The sequence below is a fragment of the Sebastes fasciatus genome, chromosome 24 (assembly GCF_043250625.1).
Source record: "Sebastes fasciatus isolate fSebFas1 chromosome 24, fSebFas1.pri, whole genome shotgun sequence".
Classification (NCBI taxonomy): Eukaryota; Metazoa; Chordata; class Actinopteri; order Perciformes; family Sebastidae; genus Sebastes; species Sebastes fasciatus.
Genome location: NC_133818.1, coordinates 7,852,444 through 7,876,961, shown reverse-complemented (window position 1 = coordinate 7,876,961; position 24,518 = coordinate 7,852,444). Strand labels below are relative to the sequence as shown.

The 24,518-nt window shown below is 42.5% G+C and overlaps 2 protein-coding genes and 1 long non-coding RNA gene across 3 annotated transcripts in view; 2 read left to right on the top strand and 1 right to left on the bottom strand.

Annotated features, from left to right (window-relative positions):
* The window catches only part of LOC141763043 (uncharacterized), a 346,783-nt gene that overhangs the window by 132,430 nt on the left and 189,835 nt on the right, over positions 1 to 24,518 (bottom strand). The window lies entirely within an intron of this gene.
* LOC141763285 (uncharacterized) lies at positions 18,810 to 20,239 on the top strand. Its single transcript, XM_074627856.1, has 4 exons — positions 18,810 to 19,133; positions 19,293 to 19,665; positions 19,843 to 19,970; positions 20,071 to 20,239. Exons 1-4 carry the CDS (start codon positions 18,832 to 18,834, stop codon positions 20,237 to 20,239), a joined length of 972 nt encoding a protein of 323 aa, XP_074483957.1. The 5' UTR covers positions 18,810 to 18,831.
* Positions 19,974 to 24,500, top strand: LOC141763283 (uncharacterized). The gene is made up of 8 exons (XM_074627855.1): positions 19,974 to 20,267; positions 20,408 to 20,770; positions 20,874 to 21,064; positions 21,151 to 21,487; positions 21,653 to 22,277; positions 22,388 to 22,576; positions 22,705 to 23,174; positions 23,274 to 24,500. The coding sequence occupies exons 1-8, from the start codon at positions 20,241 to 20,243 to the stop codon at positions 24,498 to 24,500; spliced, it is 3,429 nt and encodes a 1,142-aa protein (XP_074483956.1). The 5' UTR covers positions 19,974 to 20,240.

The window sequence follows — 24,518 nt, the reverse complement described above, 5'->3', positions numbered from 1 at the left end:
ATTAAATCCATACAGCAGCATATCAAAAGCAAAGCGGCACTGTAGGAGTCTGTGTGAAAGGACGTTTTTTCTTTTGTACATTTCTTTTTCTTAGTTTGTCTCTTTCCCCCTCATGAGCCGAACTTTGGTTTCCTGTTGCCGGGGTCAGCGTCTGACCACTTTTGTTGGAGCGAGCTGAGTCTAAAAAAACACTTCCTGTGCTGTATCCTTTCACACTGGTCCAGCTGAGCTTTGAGTGAGCGAGTTAAAGTACTGCATGTCATTCTGTCAATGATGCTTTTCACAATAAAAGATCCGGGAATCAGAAAAATAGATGTTAAGATGTAAATCCCTCACTATTTACAACATGAACACAGAAGTATATGTGTAACTATTCCAAACAACTGTATTAGCTTATATTTGCAAGGGGGGATACATCGTTGTCTCCTCTGAAAATACAAGCAATTATGCATGCTAACCATTAGATGTAGTGCTGGGAAGAACTGGCTAATGAACTGAAAAATCGTACTGAGTCTAACAACTAAATAGTCAAACAAGCGAGAACGAGGGAGCTCGTCTGGTATGAATATCGACTTGTTTACACCTCTGGAGAAGAGCGACACACACTCTTTGTTTTGTTCTCATTATTTTTTATGTCTTTGTGACAAAGGTTTCTTTAAAAAAGTGTGTTTTTTGCATATGTTTGAGGCTATACTCAGCTGGTGATTCTCACTCGAGGCATGCTGGGAGAGGGCTTTCCTATCAATCTGCCCGGTGATATTCCGGTCACAAGCTTTTTTCCTTTAACCAGAAATCTTTCGCCGCTTTTTGTTGATTTGAAACAATGTTTGACTTCAAAGAAACAGACAAGCTACAGTATCACACTCATTCAAAAGAAATCATTTACAGGGCCGCCTTTATCTATCCCATGGGGTTTCATCATCAAGCTCCGTATTTATCTATGGGTGAAACTACCCCTATTGATTAAAGCTTTAGCTCCGTCATCAAACTCAATAATCCAAGAGGTGATTTACGTCAACAGTTAGTGTTGTTAGTGTTTTGATCATTTATTTATCGTGCTTGGGGGATTTTTTTGGGGGTGTAATGCAGCAGAAAAGAAAAGAATAACAGATCAGAAGCCTTGGCGTTGCAGGAGTGAGCAACAAAAGGATGAGGACTGCGTCGACAGTGTTTTTCTGGAAGGAAGAAACAGTGCTAAAAAGAATCAAAATCTCACAGGACTGCATCGAGAAACTCAAAGTTGTGTCCTATTTTGCAGCCCGGCAGTTGTTTAAGAGGGAGGGTGCGATGTGTGAGTCAATTCCAAGGGTGCATATAGGCAGGGCTGATATTATTCTGCAAGGGTAAGCAGTAAAACACACCACACAGGTTGAGGAGGTCTCAAATTGTTTGCGGCAACCTCATAAAAAGATGGGAAATTGTGTTGGTTTTTCAGCTGATACGCTGCGCCAAGGTGAAGGACGTGGTTCGGTGGGAGCCACAACACTGCCAGAAGCAATTGCCTTTATCATGCTATTGATCTTCCCCCATGGTGCTTGCCTTGTGGATTACCATATGTAAAAAACAAGGTTATGTTAACAAAACATGCGATTGAAATTCACGGCCTCTTTTTCTCCACACGCTATGAGATATGGATCATAACCTCGTATCTGTGTGTTTAGAGTAGTTTCCTGTCTGTAAACCCTGCATTCCCTTGGTGGGAAATGATTTCATTTTAGATGAATGCTGCATGTTTGAAATTTAAAGAGGACCTATTGTGCTGCTTTTCAGGTGCATATCTGTATTTTTTGGTTTCTACTAGAACATCTTTACATGCTTTAATGTTAAAAAAAAACGCTTTATTTTTGTCATACCGGCTGTGCTGCAGCACCTCTTTTCACCCTCTGACTAAAACGCTCTGTTTGAGCTGCCCCCCTTCCAAAAAGCCCAGTCTGCTCTGATTGGTCAGCTGGCCCACTCTGTTGTGATTGTTCAACCGAACCAAACTCTTTGGACTCCGTTCCAGCTCCGCTCTAACTAGCTCTATTTTAGGGCAGCCGATTCGAGTGTGATCAGGCCATTAAGACTTAAGTGCCTACACCAACACATTCTCACTCACAACTCATCAAATACTGCTGCTTGGTCAGTGCCCCTTGGCATCGGAGACTGACGCATGGGGTACGCCTCTTGCGTTACTTTTACGCTTGTTACATGCATAGTGTCCTTTTAAGCTTCTTTAAACTTCCATTTTCACAGGTAGTTAGGTTTAGGCAACACAACCACTTAGGTAGAGTTAGGAAATGTTCGTGGTTGACGTTAACTTCACTGATTCGTGGCTCACGTAACTCACGGGGCTGACGATACCAACGACTTATGTGACTAATGTGATTGAAAATCTAGTTTGTTTGATACTTTAATACTACGTCACTTGCTCCGACCGTCAAATAACACTGCGGGTTTACATTAGACTTAGCCGGAAGCCCGGTTCTTCACATACTGTTGCAAAACGGTGCCTCCGTGCGTCGGTTTCCAATGCCGAGGGGCACTCACCAAATGACGGTAGTTGACAAGCTGGAAGTGAGAACAGGTTGACTCTGCCGACTACGTTGTAAAAGCGAGGTGTTTCAGGCAGTTCAGGAGCAGTGTTTCTGTAGGGGAGAGTAACTCCCTTTGGCGTGGACTTTGTAACTTTGCAGACCTTTTATATGCACAAAAAACTACATAACTAATAATGCATTTCCTCAGCCGTGGAACAAGTTACCATCGGGAATAATTTAGTCATTTTAGCAACTAAATCATACCATTTCCTGTGAGATAAAATGCAAGAATAATGGAAATCTACTTATTGATTTCTTCTGGCTGCTGCCTTTCCAACTCAAGCAGACAGCAGCGCCAGATGAAGCCATCCTTTTATGATCGAATCAGCCCCGTGGAAACATAAAACACAGCTGATAAAACCACACCGGCATGGGAATTCCAGAGAGAGAAGTGGACAGTGGCAATAAGTTCAGCGAAAAAAAAATAAAATAAATGTTCAATGGACTATTGAATAGTGTCATTAGGAGTGGATTGCGCCATTTGCAGTGCTTCAAAGCCCGAGACGTGGCTTTCAGGGTCACGGGATAAGTGTGGCAGAGCTCAGAAGTGTTTGGAAGAGAAGAGGAGTGGTGCTATTTAGGTATTATGCTGAGCCATTTTGCAGCGTGGAAGCAGACTGTATGTGCACTTCCTTTTGTTTGAGCCCCTTTTCTCAGCGGGAGAGGAGAAACCACACTGTGTAGGCACAGTTGTTATGTTATTGTTCTGGTCACGTTGTCTCATCTTGTCCTCCTTATTTTCTCTGCCTGGATGAAAGAGAAGTAACTGCATGACATCATAATTAAACTCGGTCACATAGCAAGACGAGTCCGACGCGATTGTGATTAAACATGAGAGAAGACGGACGGATGATAAACAAGCTCCCCAGAGTTCAGCTGCGAACGTCAGATTCGCCGATGTCCACATTGTTTTCCATTTGGCTTAATCAAATGTCAGCGGCAAAGCTCTGGGATTTGTCCGACGTGGCCTCGCTCTTCCGACCTCCAACAGTGAAAGAGTGAAGCGTAATCCGCTTGTTTATTATTCAAAAACATCCTCAACTAAGGATTTAGGAAATACTTGAGTAAATTGACACGTTCTGCTTCTGTTACAATCCGTAAGCCTTTGTTTTAGCACAGTCCTTTTTCTTCATATGTATCCTTTAAAGTGCAATCTGGATTGCAGCAAAAAAGATTATTGGCAGGAAACTATTTTTTTAAACCCCTAAACATAAAAGTCTCAAAGCCTTCAAAAGGCATGCTAGCTTTTAATGAACAGCTTTGGATTGAAAACTGGATGAAATTGTTATGTTCACACTGTTTTATACTAGAAAATCATTGGAATGAAAGAATCCATTGGTACCAACCATGTTATGCTAACTTGTCGGGAAGGTTAAGCTAAACTTTGGCAAGGAAAAACTGGTATGGCCATTTTCAAAGAGGTTCCTTGACGTCTGACCTCAAGATATCTGGATGAACGAGTGGGTTCTGTGAGTACCCACAAGTCTCCCCTTTACAGACATGCCCATGTATGTGGCGGCATGCACCTTTAATGTCGGTAGTCCGCCAATAAAACCAAAGAAGAAGAAGAAGTAGGTAGTGAATTTCATGATGGTGCATATTAAAAACTAAAAACAATATGCTGAAAATTCTGTCTGAGAACGTTGGATCAAATTGGTCGCTATTACCATAGATATAGGTTATGAAGGGAAAACATTAATTGAGAAAAGTTTATCTACAGGAGAATACATATTTAAAAGCATTACAAAATGACTGAGAGCCTTAGGCTACTGCATTATATTCCATTGAATTGCCACCTGACGCCTGAATGTTGCGTTTTCTTTTACATTAATACATTTACACAATAAAAAAGGCAGAAATGGGTGCATAAAAATTCACCAGAATTCAGGAAATTAAGTGTTTGATTCTCAAAATGTCCCCAATTCATGTGTCCAATGTTGAAACGAAACCTACAGGGCTGGTTCTAGCCCTTTTGGTGCCATAGGGGAAATTTGGATCTGGAGTCCCCCCTAACTCCCACCGCGGCGCTTTTTATTCTCAGAAATAACTGTATTTATTATAATATAAATAAACAATTGAGAATTGAAAACAAACTAGAGTTACAGGGGTGAAAAGCGTATTTATTTATTTATTTATTTGTTCATGTGTTACTTTACATTTTATTTTTAATTTTTTTAAAGGACGACAGGTGCCCCCCAGAAGGTGGCGGCCTAGGCGAGCGCCTATATGGCCTATATCTTAAGCCGGCCCTATAAACCTACGCCCTTGACTGTACACACTTCACAATCTCATTATGGGTTGAGTCCCCCTAAAGGTCCAATCCTAGAATCGCCCCTGGGACACATTATCAAATCGTCCCGAGAAAGCCGATTTACCAAACACTTTGTTTAGCTGCCAATTGTTTGGTAACCATTCACGTACTGTACATCACATTAACCGATTTCCACATTGTTTGCCATTTGGCTTATAAAATGTCAGCAGCAATGTTCCAGGATTTGGTGAACGTGCCCCGCGTCTGAGGACCTCTAACCACAGAATAGCTTTACAGCCTAATCCGCTTGTTTACTACACAAAGCGAGCACCCTCCTCCGAGGGGCTTCGAGGAGAGAATGGAAGCCCGTGCGAACGCGGCTCGTCACCATCAACAGCCTCTCCAGAAAATTGCACTGTTTGCAAAGTATGTAATTAGAATAATTGGCGGCGAGCGGCGGGGCAAATGTTTGACGCTGTTTGGATGTACATTATTTTATCAGCTCGTGTTGAAGGGGGAGGTTGGAGCAGGGACCTGCAAATGCCACAGAGAGAGAGGAAAAGGTCAACCACTCCAATGTTTCCCAATGCACCATTTGTTATAAAGTAGAGGTAAACACCATTCTGCTGTATGTCGGCGATGCACAATGAAATGTGTGCAATAAATGGGATGTGCATTGTCCCTGTTAAATAGATAAGAAAATAAATTATACAAAAATAATCACACAGAGTCACACACACATGCACATACACACTTTGTCTCTTCTATTGGCTTTTTTATTTTTATTTATTTTTATTTTATTTTTTAAATCCTGATTCTGTTTTATTTTTTTTTATAATATATATTATATTCATATTATACTAATTATACAATTAAATTAGAATTGATATAAAATAAAATATAGATTCAATTTCATATATATTTAATTTATTTTAAAAAAGTGTATTGACCTGTTAACCCTTTCATGCATAAATTATGACAACCTCAGTTCTGAGAGTTTTTATTCCTCTTTAAGCGTGAAAAAAATAACTTCATTTTTTAAAAACATGTATTTTTCTCAGAGCATGCATTTGAGTTTTCAACAGAAGAAATATGTACTTACCAAACCAATGAATAAAATTATATATTATGTGAGAACTTAATAATATGTGTTCACATTTGAAAAAAAAACATATTCTGATACTGAAACTGGCTTTTCAATGAATATTTTTCTACAAAAATAACAGAAAGATATCTTCAAAAAATGCTTTTTTATAACAGAAAACTGCAAGTTGCATTCTGATAACAAAACTCAATTGATTTACAGCCAAAAAAGTTACTTCAGATGAAGCATTTTCAAGAACAACATCGCAGTAATAGTATTAATTTGTAGTTGAAATATAGCCAGTGAGGCATGATGTCCATTTAGCTTAATTTTCTCCAAACATAAAATCAATTCTTGGAAATTTTAACAATTGTATTACTTCTTAGTTGTTGTTGTAGTGACCAATTATATCACGGTAATTTATTTAATGTTGTATAGGGCTCACATAGCAAGTTTTATCTTAACAAATGTAAAGAAGATTTTGGCTGCAGTGGGTTTTTTCTGTGCGCCAGCGGCTGTTTGGAGATCAGCACTCTGAGATACGACGCGGCGAGTCGGAAGCCCCTTGATGGAGTACAGCTCTTGTGTTCACTCGTGGTAGACTCCATTACTTCTCCATATATAGATGGCAGCGACGAAGAAGATCCCCGGCAAATTTGATCAGCGAGATTACAAACCACGGCGTGGTAGATCATTTAAACCTCATCTCTGTTGCCTGCAAGCACCACAATACATTACTCCCTCCGTGCGGTGCATCTATCAGTCCCGTACGCCGCCTCGCCGCCGCAGGTCTACAAAGATCAGATGAATGAGGAAAGAGGGAAGAGCTCGCGGACCGAACTTGGGGTCCTGACCCGACGGGGTCAAGAGAATGTGAGGCATGGCCGGTCGAATGATGCTCTGAATGGGCGCAGATTCATCAAGCCAAGGGAGTGGCAGCGGGTAGGGAGCGGTGGCCTCGATGGAAGCTATCTGCGATGATAGACGGCCGTACGAGTGTCTCAGAGCCCTCGGAGAGTGCTCTGCCCTGGTCTGCACGTCGCAGAAGGACACATAATCTATTGCTGTAATTGGACACCAGCAAAGGGGAAATAAACAGTGGATTTGTGGATTGGATGAACCATACCTGTGGGAGATATATCACAATTGGATTCTCTGGAACTATGTATAATCAGTTACATGTGGTAGTTATGCGTTTGATACATGCTTTATATATATATCATGTTGACATTTTCAGAAAAATCAGTAGAGGGAAGTGGACACAAATGGGAATTTTTCCAATAAAACCAACCGGATTTATGGTCATAGACGTCACTTAACTAGAGGACCAATCTTGTGTGTGTTTAGTACATCGAAGCCCATGTATTATACTGTCCTTTTATAGCGCTGACCATCTTCCAAAGCCATAGCAGGTCAACAGTAGATGTCACAGAGAAGTGATGTACATCATCTGAAAGATGGGAACCTGAAGATTAATTTGAGATGCAGCTCAGCATTCAAGTTGTTGTCGTCATAATTCCGAAATAAACATGAATTAATTAACACATTTATTTGTGTATAAGGGTTTAGAACATTATGATGGAAGTATATGATGGTCATCCCCATGCTCTTTTATGTCTCATAATTTGTTGCAGCAATGTTTGGGTTGATACCATTTGTTACACAGATTTAGTGCTAAATTAAATTTTTTTTACCAATCAAGAATTGATAAAAATGATAACAAAACAATAATCCCTCAAAAATACCACATTAAGACACCAAGACCCGATTGGATTGGTTGGTACCAATGGATTACTTACATTTTTAAGTTTCATATGACACCAGTATCTTCACTCTAGCTTTAAGACTGAGTCTGCTACAACCTCTTAAAGACAATGATGTCGGCCGCAATCCTGTGGGTCTCAGAGTGATGTTTTATAAATCAAGGTCTACTGTATGAACACAGGCAAAGCCAGTCTTGGACCTTGAGTACAGTGTGCCAAGAAGAGGAACCATGCCAGGTGGAGTCTGTCACAGCCAGGAAACCAAAGCATGAGCGGCACCACCAGGCCACATCTTGTGTGGTCAAAGCCAGCCATGACTGCTCAAAAGAACTGTGCATGGAAGTGTTGAACTTGGATGCAGCGGCTAGTGAATGCCCTCTTTTTATGGGACTCATAGTGCCGGACTTATCTTGGCATTGGCTAGCTGAGCATGCATTATGTAGAGTTCAGAGTATGGATCAAATGGATTGAGAGTTTGAACCCTGTTAGAGGGAGGAATAAAACAAAAGAGCTTCCGTAAAGTTTGCTAAAATATGCCAAAAACACCAGTATACTCCTTTCTCTCAAAAATCTGAACCTTTCATTGTGTAAAAGCTCTCCCATTGTGTCACATCTACCACCCATTGCTCTCATCTCATTTGCATGTTGGCCCTGTTTCAGTCGTAACACTGCACAAATGTCCCAAGGATCTAAACAAGGGGGGGAATTGGATAACTGCCCTCAATTATTCATTTATTTGCTCAGATGCGTGTCCAGATTTGCAACCACTTCATCAGCCTGACCTCTCCGTGAGAACACCTGTGCTAGCAGTTATCCTAAGTGTTAAAATTACACCCCTCTTAAACTCTTAACTTGTGTTGTTTTTAATTTAAAAAAAGGGGGAACAACCTTGGCGTATTATGGCGGCGCCAAAAAACAGTTTTGCTACCCTCAGCCCATTCTCTGGAGAAACAATTATCATTCTTTACTGTGACTTTTAAGAGCTGCTCGAGGGGCTGAAAAGAAACTATGACAAGGACGTCTCCCTGTTTATGGAATTGTGTGAATATTATATTTGCTCCCCGCTGAGGAGTTGGACTAGCAGACTGATTTGCCGACTGTACTCAGCCTCGCTAACGCCAGCCTTTTTTTTGTTCCCCGCATCTCCAAACATTTTCTTTGCAGCTGTTTGAGTTAATGCTGTCATTAGACTATTGGATCCTGTAGCCAAATTATAATGTGATCTCCCGCATCATCTATTCTTCTCTTTCCCTCTGAGCTGATGAATAGCTTAAGGTCAGACTATCAAATTAGTGGCTCCCATTACTCCCCAGACACTAATGGCATCTTTATGAAAGGAAAGATATGTAATCTCTCCGAAAGCCTTTTGGAGACCAAACAGTTTGTCTGTAGATGAAATGTGCAGTGCTTGGTGAATTGTGAAGTGAATTGGGAGGAGGTGGGGCTGTAAGTGCCAAACTCACTTTCCTTCACACATACTGTGCAATGTTTTTAATTCATCTAACTTGTATTTGTCCATTAATCTGCGTGTGTCACTGCACCCGTAATTATCTCATTTTACAACAGCCAAAAAAACTAATAAAAAAGCAGTGCAGGGAATGACAAAGCAAACCGCAAGTCGTGATCAATAAAATGGGCCGGGGTCAACCGAGCTCCCTTCAAACCGACCACATCATTAAAAATGTTTATTCTACTATGTAAACTGGGTGTTATTTGAGGACACATTTCAGTGGAGTCTCACTTAATTAATCCATGTTTGCATGTGTCAGGACCTGGAGACCAGCCAAAGGGTGGTTTTAATGTGGCATCTGAGCCTTGAGGGGGTCGCCGTCGCGATTAAAGGATACGGCTGGCAATATTCTATATTTTATTGAGTATTGCATTTTATTGTATGTGTTATTATCAACAAATCCCATGAAAAGACCAAGACAAACAATGAACTGATTGCACAATTGATTGAAGTGTCGCCAAAGCCTAGCTTATATATACTCCTCTACATTGCTGTCCAAATACTATTAAAAACACATAAGTCACACTGTGGGCGACATCTCTTTATTACCACGAACAGGGGTACTGTAGTTTATTTAAATCCATCCTCCTGCCAAAAAATGTTCAGACAAATGTGTATTAATCCACGGCTTAAAATAGTCCCCAACAAATGCCCCATTCAGTCCTGCTTGAGAGATGTTTATTAAAAACTACAGTGTCCAGCTGTTTCAGGATATTGAAACCACGAACAGGGGCACTGCAGTTTATTTACATCCATCCTCCTGTCAAAAATACTCACGAGAGCACTAAATGTGTATTAATCCACAGCTAAAAATAGTCCCCAACAAATGCACCATGTAGTATTGTTTGGGTAAAGTTTGCTAAAAACTACAGTACCCAGCTTTTGCAGGATATTAGTAAAACAAATCGGGCTACTGTAGTTTATTTACATCCATTCTTCTGCCAAAAACACTCCCTAGAGCACCAAATGTGTATTAATCCTCAGCTAAAAATAGTTCCCAACAAATGCACCATTTAGTCCTGTTTGAGGAATGTTTGCCTAAAACTACAGTGACCAGCTTTTGCAGGGTATTAGTACCACAAATCGGTGCACTGTAGTTTAATTACATCCATTCTTTTGCCAAAAATACCAAAGAGAGCACCAAATGTGTATTAATCCACAGCTAAAAATAGTCCCCAACAAATGAACCATTTAGTCCAGTTTGAGTATTGTTTGCTAAGAACTACAGTACCCAGCTGTTTTAGGATGTTAGTTTTTAAATAAGACATATTTGCAAGCCAATTGGGCCACAGATAGAAAAGATTGTATTGACTAATGCCTGATGAGTAATGCATCGTTGGTTTTGGTGTTTTATTGCAAACCTTCAAAATTAAATTGAGTTTGATTTGTCTTTTATCATTATTGTCTGTTTAAGTTTTCTCAGAAAGACAAAAAACTAAGAGATCAATAACACTACAACTTGTGTTTTTTTCTTTGATTGCTGTCATTATACCACAATAGAGCCGTCACGCAGTAAGTCACGTCTTTCTTGCTTCATGGAATCTGACATTTCCGCATTGCTCAAGATTTGATTTGAATTCCTCTGCCACCCGAGAGGCCAACGTGGGGACCAGGACTGAAATCAAACAGCTTGGCTTCAGCGAGAGACCCCCCGGACAGCCGCAATGGAAGTCCATCACTGGGTCGCAGCCTCAATCCGTCACTGTCGGCTGCTGCTATCGAGAGTGGGTCCAAGGAGAAGACGGGAATGACTCAGGACTGCAGTGCTCCGGTTCACTCCTCGGGTCGGACACTTGACAAATCTGTTGTATTTTTCTTGTTGAGTGCCCTCATTAAATCTTTACCAGCGTGCCGGATGATGTGGTGAGAAGATGAGTTGCTTTGAGACACCTGAATGTGAAGCAATTTCACGCAAGTCCCTAATATTTTTATAATATGAATATTGATGTTATTTCTCCTGCAAATATAGTGCTTATATAGGCGGGTATACGAAGAGGCCCAGACTGCAATCAAACAGCTTAGCTCACTAAAAGATCCCCACCACCACCACCTCAGCCATCTGCAGCGGAGGTCCAGGTTATAACCTCAATCCCTCACTCTGAGGTTGGAGATAGACTGTGTTCACTTTCCTTTCAGCCACCTCTTATGTGCTCTGACTTCAAACTGAAATTGCACACCGGAAACCTTGAGGTATTTGAGTTAATCCAGACTGAATATACACCTTAAAATATACATTTTTCACCCGGCGTTCGCTTGCATTTTAAATATATATTCCTGGCACAAGTTTGGAACTTTTTGCACACGTCGTACATCACCGTGCCGCTTTTAACCACCCACCACTACGTACGCAATTAAAAGGCTGTGCAATCACAGTGCAGCACTGCAGTATTTGGCCATGTCCACTTGTTATTTTGGCTCTTTTAATGATACTTTGGGCCCAGGGGATAGGATTAGCTGTGACGAGGGAGGGGGGTGAATCCAGTTACTTCCATAGGGGCAGAAAAGGCTCCTTTTGGATTTAGCAGCACAGACTTCGCAGACCTCTCTCTCTCAGGGTGACAATCCTGACCTTACAAGGAGGTGAAAGCCTCGCAAAAAGAATTGTCAGGTATCTTTTTTTTTTTCTAATTCTGCCTATTATTGAATCTCTTGAAAAGGGCATGAGAAAAACCAGACAGCGTAAGGGTCTATGTGGGCAGGACGTGCATCACCTAGTGAGCTTATCATACGCCGTGGCGTTTTGTCCTCTCACAAAACTTTTTTGATGTCCTTTTATCCAACGGGATCAAACACAAAACGCCGCTAATAATATTCCCAGCAGATCCTGCAGGCTTCGAACTAGTGACCGTTATTAAATGATAACAGCCAGTTGTAAATACTCAGGGCATCAAATTCTCTGGGAGGCAATAACTTTCTCAAGGCTGTTGGAAGCCTAAATTTAATTCCTCCCCACGCCACACGCCCTCCCTGCTCTTGTGTTCTCGCCCCTGAGTGGATGGATGTTGTTAAAGTGTGATGATCTTTGCCAAAGGGAGAAAAAAAGAATAACCATTCCAGGCGCGGTTGTCTACTCTGACATGAGCAGAGATACTGGAACAAAGGAGGAGAGAATACGCAGGGTTATGACTCACACCAAAAGGCATCTCAGCACGGCTCCAGACATTTGTAATATTAAAAAAAAGATAAATATTTTTCTTATTCCTTCCCACCGTCTCGAAAAAAGTTTCCTTTGAAGTTATCGCTGGCTCGAGTTGGGCCCGTGCCCTTAAATGTGTGCGCCTGTGATATGACAAATACTGCACTTATCCTGGATCCGTAGAGCCGGGACGGTTTCCTATTAAGGAACCATTTGGAGTTGGAGTTCAAAAAATCCAAAAAGTGTGATTTAATTAGGGGATTGCAAACGAGGAGGCAGGTCGGTCTGGAGATGGCAGGCTCATAACTCACTGCTTCGGTTGCCCATTCCTCTGTTTCCAGAACTTCTTATAGCTTCAAATGCAAGCTGATTGAATTTTACTCCACTGTCCTTTCAACCCCCTATTGAAGAGCCTCCGGATTTCTCATGATCCCAAAAGGATCCAGTAACCTTTCTATGTGAAACGACTCACAAGTTGCTTCTGGTCTGCCATTCTTAATTATCTAAATCTCCAGAGGGATGTTACTGGAAGTCCAAAGGCAACACATGTGTCATATTCCAACAAAAACTCTTAATAATTGGCCTCAAAATACGACAAACCTCAGGAGGTGCAGAGTTTGGTTTCAGATCCAGCACAATTGATTTTCTTCTCAATTCTTAAAGGATTTCTCCGTCCTTAAAGCTTTTTTTGTCTGCTAATGCTCATTACAGAGCCAGACAGATAACTGCCACTGGAACCTTTTGGGTGTTTTTGGTTTTCGGTATGCAGTGTGAAGGCAGGCTTGTAATGTAGCTCCAATTACATGGTCCGCCTAAAGGGGAAGAGCAACGAGGCTTACTTTAGCATCTGTTTTGATGCAGTTGCTGACCTCACACCGTCTCCCCTTCTGGTGAATTATTTATCATTAAAATATACACCAAGATAAACACAAAGAGTACCACTTCTATCTCTAAAACAATGAGAAACATGTCAGGTTGAGGGACGGGTTACATAACTAACATGTATGATGTAATAAATCTAGGGTTAGGCAAAATTAAAGTCTGGGAAACATCGATCAGCTCAAGTTCTGTTGTCATTAGCCACTTTATTTACTATTTCAATAATGAATTAATATTTTTAAGACTGATAGTTTATGTTGACTCATAGTTCTTTCAATTAGACTTGAAACGCCTCTATCCCAAAGGATGCGTTGCACAAATTGGGCGATACAAAAACAAGGATTCTCAGTATTGATTTTAGGCCTTTACAGACAAAATCAACAGAAGCTTTAGTTTAAATATTGATTTATATTATGTAATGCTTAAAGTTACTATGAGGAACTTTTAACTAGTTGAACTAGAAAAAGTCTCAATTTAATACCGATGCCTTCATATGACCTACATAAGTGAACGAAACCAACAGCGAGACGATTGGATATTTCTAATTCGTTATTCTTAAAGTTTGTCATTGTGGGTCCATAAAGGATAAAAGCTTTCAATGGCTCATAGATGACGAATCAAGTGAGGAATATGGGCCACAGTGAGGGCAGTATCAACAGCATCATTCAAGCAACTAGTGACTCATGATGCGACAGAATGGAGCACACAACAGCATATGCACACTAAGGATATCTATATAGGTAGTGAGAACAACCATCCATCCATCCATCCATCTGCAACCGCTTATCCCGTTAGGGGTCGCGGGGGGGCTGGAGCCGATCCCAGCCGACATTGGGCGAAGGCAGGGTACACCCTGGACAGGTCGCCAGTCCATCGCAGGGACAACATAAAAACATTTTATGTTGAGGATATTTTATCCAAAGTACTTATATACAACATGATGTGCTTCAAAAGACAGACCTCCATTATGAGTAAATGCTCAGAACTGCTTTCCATACTTTCCATTTCCAGTGATATTTCGGCTCAGCTTTCCACTATTTAATGGTCGCATAAAGTTGTTGTTTGACTGTTCTCCTTTTTAAATTAACATTAAGATGAATGTTTGAGACTCGTCTTATATTTAGAATCCTTAAAATGTTTCAAAAAGCTGCTGCAAACACTAGTTAATTTCACTCACATTTTCCAAATCTATACACCAAATGGGCAACGTCTTGCGGGAAATAATAAACTGTAAATTAAGTCATATTTTACCTCATTAAATTGGGTTATGCAAGCCCTAACAAACTGGAAAACAATTATGATTAATGTGTTGAATATAATAGTTATTTATTGCGCATTTAAAGGGTTATCAGTTTATCAGTCCAAATTTGAGCCAAGTTGACAGTTCTAAGCGATGTAAGTGAACTCCAAACAAATGTTCTCAACATTGGTATTCATAGATGGTTCACCTATATTAAACAAGAACAAGAGTGATCTTTAAAAATTGAATTTGTATTAAAATGACAAAGAACATTACTCCTATTGAATCTAAAGAGTTGAATCAGACCTTTTTCCCCAAAACTCGACAAGATGTCTGTCAAACTTTTATAATAAAAAATGGATGAACGGAAGAGTCAAAGTCTCACTTTGTCATTAAATTGTGGATTGAGATAATGATCCCTGAACTTGGGAGGATTTTTCAGTCTTTTCCCTGTCTGTGTCAGTGTGAAGTCAAGGCAGGCATTTCCTCAGAAATTCACTCAAAGAGACACTTGATCCTAGGATGTCAGCGAAACCGACATACTGCTGAAGACAGCTGAAATTCTTTAATTCTAGCTGAAATGTGTTAGGTCTCCAACTTTTATTGCATTGTGTGATATCCTGAACAAAGAATCCTTGTATTGGTGACAATATACCCTCGTATCAAACTGTCTAAAGCATTCATATTTTAACTCTGTCTTTAGTAGTCTGACTTTTAAGTAAATTATTTAAAATATTTCCTATTACATTTACAGATGTGGGCAGACTGTAAGCACAAGGTTATTTTTCTATGATTCTGCATCTGAATGCCCGAGCTGGAAGAAAACGGCGCCACGCATGCCTGACCTTATTTCCACTCAGTATACATTATGCAATCAAATCGAGGTTTGCGGACGATGTTAATGAAGCCGACTGGATTCCAGTGTCGGGTCTCCCGCTTGGGCAAACAAACATCTGCTAGTCAGCTAAAAAGGGAAAGAAAAGGGGCCGCCAAGGAAGATGTTCAGGCTTTGCAGGTCTCAGGCCTGAATGCTTTTTTTCTTCAGCGCTGTCCTCCTCACTGAATCATTCTGAATCACAAAATAAATGCATCCGGAGTGGTTATGAGTGTGGATTATTAATGGGTTTGGGACATGCATTCAGGGGAGGGAACTCCATTACAGTGGCTGCAGGGTACACGCTATTCCTCCTGACCTAAATGACCCCATTTACTTAATAGCAAATAGCACAAGAATATACAGAACCTAATTATATAGCCTTCTCTACTGTATTATTTTTTCTTTGTGCAATCTCCAACCTTATCTGAATTGGTAATTCGCAATATATCGTGAATTGTAGCTATGGTGGTTTAAAATGGAACAAGATGTCCAAAGCCATGCTACAGTAGCAGCTGTATTTGAGCAGATGTTTAGCAGGTATAACATTAAAGGTGCTCTATAATATATCCAGAGCATTAATATACTAAATAATGTACGGCGCCATTGTGCAATCATAGCACGAGTTAGCACCGTTAGCTGCGAGCCACTGGCTCAGCCGTCGCCATGTTGAGAGCTGTGGGGAGGCAATGGCAATACTCCCAATGTCACATTTAGCACCTTTAATGTTCACCCTCTTAGTTTAGTGTGTTAGCCTCATAGACTGTAAGAAGTGGACGTTGTATCACCTATTGGTTTGTGGACTGCCGTTTTGAAGCCTTGAGTCTGGCATTTTGGCCGTCGTCATCTTGTTTTTTTGCAACCAGAAGTGACACGAGAGGGGGGAGCTAAACCGAACACCGAATAAGATATTTTTATGCGAACGAAAAGGTTATAATTAACAAACACGGACAACACCCAAACAGAACAACGCCGTGGTAGCATCTTGTCAATCACAAGGTAGCCACGCCCTAAATCATCCCCTGCTTTATGGTCTATTTGACTCTAAATGGGACCATAATTTACTAAATGAACATCATGCTGTATTGAAGAAGACTTGAAACTAGCGATTGAGACCATAAACTCATGTTTTGCTGCTGGCTATTGGAAATAATTCAAGTTAAAGACACTTCCGCATTGGCTTCACTTTTCAGGCTAGGAGGTTGCCACCTGTTTAGCATGCTATTGTTTGCCATTAGCACTGATGGGAATGTCATTATTTTTGCAGATATTTGGTCAAAAACCAAAGTATTAGACAAATATTTAAACAAAGTTGGTCAAATCTTTTAATATTGGATGGCAATCCATCCAATATCTGTTGCGACATTTCAATGAAAGAGACTCGCTGTCTATGGTTACTTGATTGAGAGCTATCTCTGTATTTTTAGATAACAAAACAGCTCATTTTGAATGCCCTTCTCTGAAATTCTCATTCAGTAGCAGACACAGGTGGTCATCGAAAATTGCCCTCCGCTTGTCTGGGTTATTTTTTCCCCCTATTTTTATTTCCTCTGACTTTGCCATTTGGTCAGGAGGTCCATGCAGTTCTCATTAAAAAATAAAGGACATCCATTTAATTTTGTCCCTGAAACGTTGTCATCTCTTAACTAATTTAATTGCAAGAATTTATTATTGCTCGACTACTTTCAAAAGTTGTATTCACCAAATAAAAACAATCCAACTGCAGCTTTTCAGATTGGAGGGAATGATGCGTCTTTATGACAAACAGAGGGGTTATAGATAATACTATCAATCAAATGACAGGAGCATAGAAACCAAGAATCTTTGTCTTTCCTGCTGTGCTGTGCTTTCGTAGGATTTCATTATTTAGTTGAGGCGTGGATCAGTCAGTTTATTAAAATATGCAACGTATATGCTAAGCATTATCCTTCAGCTTCACTGCTACTGAAGTGGGATGTCTGCCTGTGTCTGAAAGAAGCCGAGTAAAGCAAAGTGAGCTGTAACTGATGGTAATCCTATTCCCTCTCCTTTCGAGACATTTTTTCTCGTCTCACCAAAGAGTCGGTGACCTTGGTTAGCTTATGGCTTCGACAACACGCAGCACTTTCAAACATTGCCAAAATAAATAACCTTGTACATCAGCTGGCTCAATGAAGAGGAGCAAAGGTCTGCAGATTGACTAAAGCAAGCCAACTGTGTTTTTCTGTCTCATGGCGTTTCTTTGAGGTCTGGACATGAAAGCACTCCCCATGCTTTATTTTAACATCTTGCAGGACTCACTGGTGGAAGGAACTTGTGAGGAGAAGGTCTGTCTCAAAGCTAAAGATCAGCACAGTGTTGTATTGGTCTACAGAAGTGCAAATGTCTACAGGGACTGTAGACAGTAGACCCTAGACTCTGACTGGTAGTCTACAGGTTGAGGGTTGTAGACTACCAATCAGATCGACGCATTTCTTTCTTTTTTAAACTTTTTTTTAAAAAACTTTTTATTCAGTGAAGCTTGACAAAACAGTGGTCATTTGACAAGACAAACAGAAACATCGCCGTTTATAATGCACGCTTTGCCGGAGGAGGCTGGACGTCTTGTTAGCGTTAGCGTCAACTAGCTAAACGTTGTTTACAGGTAAACTCTCATTTAAATGATATATTTCTTTTGTTATAACGTTATAACGCATTTCTCGTGTTAAACCTTACCTGCTTTTCAAGTCCCAACGTACAACAGTAGACCTATGGACCGGGTCAGGTAAATAACATTAGGTGAAGATTAGCATCTCTCAGTAAAACCTCTTTTGAATGATAACGTTAGCTTTTATTCCTTATACCCACTATGTGGATACTGTAGTGTATAAAAGAGCATTAGCTTGAAATGTCACTTGTTGATGTGCTACTAACTATTACAGTGTGTGGACCATAATCTAATACATCTATCTAATATATCTAATACATCTAATAATAACGTTTGCCTTGACCTAACATTATATGTTACCAACCATTTCAAATCTTGACCTCCAAATCTATTTGGCATCCAAAACAATTAGGTAGTAACTCCTATCCAGTGTTTCAGAGGTGAGGGAGACTAATCATTTTTGCCTGTTGTCAAAATACCATTTTTATTCAACATAGGAGAATATAACAACTACAATGGTTTCTCTCATTGTGTTTTTTGACTCCAGTTTTATCGGTAAGGCAAATCTATGAGCCAAACCTTTGCCAAAGGTAAGAGAAGTTAAAAAGTGGATAAAATGACAGATGCATGGGAGTCAGTATTGTAGGCCCAGGAGTTATGAGTTATGAGAAGAAGCTGTAATTAGGGTTTAGCAGTTATCATTATGCTCTGACACTTCCTCCTCTTCCTTGCTGTGTGCTAAAAGGGTATCAATACCTGTTATATATATTAACATTAATTTTTATATTAGTGATTAATATATCATTATAATACAATAACAATCATATTGTTGTTGCTGCTGCTGTTGTTGTTGTAGCATTGCTCTTTATGTTTTTCAATTAGCTAACTAGGGATGGCGACCCCAGTCATCCGGATCAACAACCCAGATGCCCCCAAGGATCGCCAACAGGCTGTGGTGATCGCGACCAAAGAGGCCCGGTGCTATCGGGAGAAGAAGCTGGTGTTCTCCAACCCTCCACAGGAGCTGCTCAACCAGACCACCGCCTTGGCACACGCAGAGAGGCTCCTTCGAGCAGAGGGCATCCCCGCGCCATCGCGTCAGCAGTGCCTCGGAAAGCTGGTGTTGCCGTTCGGCCAGTATCTGAATGCCCCATTTTACTGGCTTGTGGCAAATGATGTGGGCTACATGAAGTAGTAAGCATATTATATTTAATACCACTGTAGGCTATGCATTTTAAAAAACATTTTCATGGCATGTTTAAAATAAATTATCTGTATATCTGCTTGCTCATTATCATAATTGCTGTGATATTAATGATGACGATACTAAGTTGATGTATAATATGATTTCAGCATGCTTGACAAGCACAGGGAAGAGGTGACAAACCCACAAAGAAAGGGACAGTTGGGGAACCAGTGGGTGAAAGACCACCTCACTGAATATGCAGAGAGCTTCCCACAAGTCTCCGCTCTCCTCGAGGCCAACATCGACAGGTGTATCTACGGCCAGAGAGGATTTGAGCATCACACCTTTCAGGAGATGTGGGAACTCTACAGCCAGTACCACACCCAGAAGGACAGGCCTGAGCAATTCAGTGCTGAGCAGAGGGAGGTGATGAAGAAGGCCTACAGCTCTGTGAGGAGGTGGCAGAACACACCGGTCACCCACATCTTGAGTGTGCAGATGAAGCGCTTCAAGAAATATATAAAGAAGAAGGAGGAGCAAGTAAGTTTTGATTTGATTATTTGTTACGAAACAGGAAGAGCAGAATAATGTAGTAAATGAAAATTGTTCAAATTACTGATATTTAAAGCAGTTTGGCTAAATGTGTTTGTTTGCTTTTGGTAATTAAAGACTGGTACGTCATAAAATCTAGATAGTTACATTACATTTGTTGTCCAGCAACTGCAGGCAAGCACCTCCCAGCAGGCAAGCACCTCCCAGCAGGCAAGCACCTCCCAGTTCGACCCCTCATCATGGCCAGGCGATGACGCTGAACTGGTAGCCGCAAGCCAGGCAGTTGAAGTTAAGTGAGATACAGAGTTAATATACATCAAACTGTTCCGAAAAAAAAATCATAATACAAAACTACTTTGTTTGGTAAATTCTCAGATTTGCTCAAATCCCAAGAGTCACCATCCGGTGTCCGACCGAAGCGGCCCGAGGCCGCTGTCCAGCAGCCCAAGCTGCCCGAGGCCGCCGTCCGGCCGAAGCTGCCCGAGGCCGCTGTCCAGCAGCCCAAGCAGTCCGAGGCAACTGTCAGGCCCACAGAGACCCCGTCCACCACCAAGGGTCATGATATGGAATCACCTCTGAGAGACTCCTCTGTAAGTGATATTCACATTATATGAAAACAATGTAAATGAGAACAATTTGTTTTTACATGTTTTTGAAATTGGTTTGTGTTTTAACAATACTTTGTACACAATAATAACCAAATGTTTTGTATGCGTTATGTGTGTTGCAGGTGGAGATAGAGGGTTGGGTACGTCTGTGGGAAAACCCCAATGGCATCCCACCTGCTGACATTTCCTGGCTCAAAGAGGACCCAGAAAGAGGGCTGTTCACACCCGTTCAACTCTACAAGGACATCACCGGTCTGTTGAAGAGGCGACGGGTGTTGAAATCTGACCGCATGTGGTTTTACCCACCAGAACCTCCTGGCTATGTTGGAGGTGCTCTGCCAACTCCACAGCTCTTTTTTCGGAGCCGCGTCTTTGTGTGGCGCCCCGTTGGAGTGTGGAGGTACTCCCGGAAGTGTCCTCGAGGTGATGACTGTGCTGGTAGAGGACGGAATGTGCACCTCTACAAGTCTGGCTACCACACCCGGGTATAACTCACTTCCCCTGTGTTATTACATTACAGTTGAATATTTATTTATGCTGCTATTTGCCTTTATTTGATTTGATTTTTTCCCCCAAAATGTACTTTAGGTACGTCACATCTGTGATATGTCCAGCTGGTACTCAATGCTCACAGAGGTCCTGGGCTGTGGGCCATGTATAAAGGCAGCCAGGAGCGGAGAAGGTGGAACGGTGGGCCGGTGGATGGCGTGGGATCCCGCTATTTTATCGCAACTTAGCGAGGCTCATCAAGCTATGTTCCCTGCCATCCTCACCAGCAAGTGAGTATACTGAACATAATGTGTGCATTTAACAAACTCGAAAGTAATCACAAATTGCAACATATTGATTGTGACTCTACTTAAAGGCGTGGCGTGGATAAGAATGTTGTGCGCCTTCTGAGGGACCGGACCGAAGGGAACACAATGGTCAAGGTGTGGCGTCAGATACAGGAGAATCACGTCGAGGAGTACCTTCACCGTAAGGACCTGTACACCACACTCCTCATGACCGTAGCGGAGCCCGGCGGGATCGTCTCTGCATTCAGTCACACATTCCAGGCTCCACCTCCTCAAAGAGAGCTTCCCTCTGCACGGCTCCTGCGCCACGCCTTCCTGCTGTCAGAAGCCAACAATGTGCAGGATTACCGGAACCAGATCCTCTCCACCTTTGGCACTGTGCTGAAAATGGATTCCACCAAGAAAGTATGTAAATCAAAACATAACGCTCAAAATATGTTTTGCATCATACAGTATGTATGATGCAAAACATATTTTCATACTGTTGTAAAATGAAAAAAAAACAAAAAACACATCAATACAATCTTAAGAGATGTTATCACATTATACAAACCTGACATATTTTTTTAGGTGGTGAAGAAGCTGTCTGGGGAGGGTCATGGCTCAGCTGAGTGGTTCACCAGCATCGGGAACGAGCACTCACAAATAGTTTCATTTGTGCTGACCTGTGAGGAGTCCACTCAGAAGCTGGAACCGATGTGCCGTGGAGTCATGGAAAGGTTCCGGCTGGCCAATCAATCTGTCCCCAAGATCTTGTATGTGGACAGGGGATGTTGCCGTGCACAGGGCCCAACATCAGTGGAGACTTTGTTCCGGCCTTGGGTGGACAATGGGATGGTTGTGCGTCTGGACATCTTCCACTGGATCCACCGGTTTGACGCAGCCATACGCACAGAGTCTCACTGCAAGTACGCTGCGTTCAAGTCTGCTCTAGCTGGGGCAGTGCTGGCCTACAACCGCACAGACCTGGAGCTGCTCATCAAGGCAGTCAGAGCCAAGGCTCCGGCAACGATGAAGTCGGTCTCAGACAAAGACGTTATCCGCCTCTACATTTCCAGGGAGCAGCTCAAACACCATGTGCGGAGGGTCACACTTGGGGCTCAGGAAACCTTCCGGCTCATCCAGCAGGCCATCGAGGAGCTGAAAGGTCCCGCCGGGCTGGACGAGACTGGAGTGAGCTTGTTCAAATCACCTGGTAAAAAAGACAGCGAAAACATTATTACAACATCGATACGGTTAGTGTAGCATACAAAGTGAACATAACACACTGTATGCATATATGTATGTATGTATGTGTATTTACAGAGGCCATTGATGAGATGTGGGCAGGCCAGCAGAGACACCTGGAGTGCATCCAGGATCCACCAGACATGAATATGTATCGGGTGGCGCGTACCACAACCATCAACAATGTGGACGTGCCCTACTACAAAGGTCTGCGTGGAAGCAACAGCCTGGAAGGATTCCACAAATCTCTGCCGCACATGATTCCGGGTACACAATTCTAGTCTGTATACATGTAAAAAATGAAATATGTGACCCTGTCATTATTCTAATATCTTTTATTGTGATGTTCAACAAACCTAAATTGAAATACTTACCTTTTACTCTGCTCTACTCAGGTCCCCACTGTGCAGCACGGCCCTATCAGGTTTACCTGATAAGTGGCATTGCACGGTGGAACTCCGACAGGAGCTCAGATGCCGTGTTTGGTGGCAAAGGACGGCACCACAGGACCTACTCTGCCCCGCTGATTGACCGCCTCAACACCCGTTGTCGGCGGCTGTTCGGAGAGGCAGTGGAGGAGAATTTCCGGGCCCCTGCTGATGTCCCTTCCAACGAGCTGCTCGGGTTGGAGTACCTGTTCAGCCAGAGCACGGGTCAATCTGGAACCTTCTCTCTTCGGGACTTGGTCAACGATGGACCTGATCCAGATGAGGAGGTGGTTCAGCCTGGGCAGCCCGATCCAGATCCCGAGGCAGACGAGGCGTACCAGAGCGATGTGGAGGCACATGACAACGTGCTGCATGCCATCGTGCCCCACATTACACTCACCAGCGAAGAAACCTCCACTGTTCAACCTCCGGCCTTTGTGAGTAACTGCGTGTCTGCTAGAATAAATTGCAATTCACTTGTTGGATAATGTACACATTTACTTACAACTTACATTTGTATGCCAATTTTTTAACAGGAGGATGCCTGCAGTCCAAACCCTCTTCCTGGCTTTCAGAAGTTGGAAAAGTTCTGCTCTGTGTTGGTGGACATTGGCCTGACAGAGGACAAGCTGTCCCTTTCCACTGAGCAGAGGAACAAGGTCCTGGAAGTCTGGAATGCAGTGGAGGAGCATGACAAGCAGCCGCAGCAGTTCAATCAGCTCTACAGAACACACTGGGGCAACACCCTCTACTGCCGCACAAAGAGGGATGATCTTGTTGATGCTGCTGTGATACAGAGGGTAAAGATGGCCAAGCGCTACGCACCAGCACAACAGGACATCAGTGCTCAGCACAACAGGCTGATGTACACGCTGGTGAAACTGTTGTGGTTGCGCTCACCTCAAGGGTCTCGCATCAGTCCTGAAAAGGCTACCATATTGAAGGCCTACGAGAGAATCCAGCATCGGATTTTGGTGGAGGATCAAGTCCTGTGCAAAGCAGGCATTCCTCTGCCAAAAATCAACATCAAGACAGTGCGGGACTTCATCCGTTGTCAAGAGCGCCTCCTCAACCTGCGTGCCACAAAACAGCTCACCGGCCTCATCACAAAGCTCACCTCCATCTCATCTGCAGACCTCCCTCCAGCACCACACCAGCCAGCCATCCTCGCTCCACCAGACTACCCTCTGATGGAGTATGTGCCCACACCCAGCACGGCAGGGACAAAGGTGTTAAAGGGAAGGACGGACATGATCGTGCCACTCTCCCGGCCTCAACCGCCACTGCCACCTGTGCTGTTGCCACCGCCGGTCAGAAAAACCCCTGCCACCTCTACCATTACCAGACCTGTGCCCTCCCTCTCTGCATCCACAGCAACCGCAGGCATTGCTGGCCCATCCACACGGCCCATAATGCCTGCTGGTCTGACGACATCAGCTCGTCCAGCTCCGTCAATAATGCCCGCTGGTCCGACTACATCAACTGCTGCTGCTGCTGCACATGACTGCCGTCCTTCATCCTGGTCGAGATCTACGCAGTACAAGCGTAAGGGGAAGGAGCAGCCCATAGGACTAGCAGAGAAAATATCACGGGTGCAAAATTTCCCTGTCTGTGCATGCTGTGGCCAACCAACACAGGGACATAAAAAGTACAAAAAAAAAACTTTCTGCCCTGTAAAACTGATGTCCACATCGAAAGGTCTGGACAACAGAGTGTACGACAGCTACGAACACTTCACCTCTGTTGTAGACAACTTAGAGTGATAACCTGTAAATACGCTG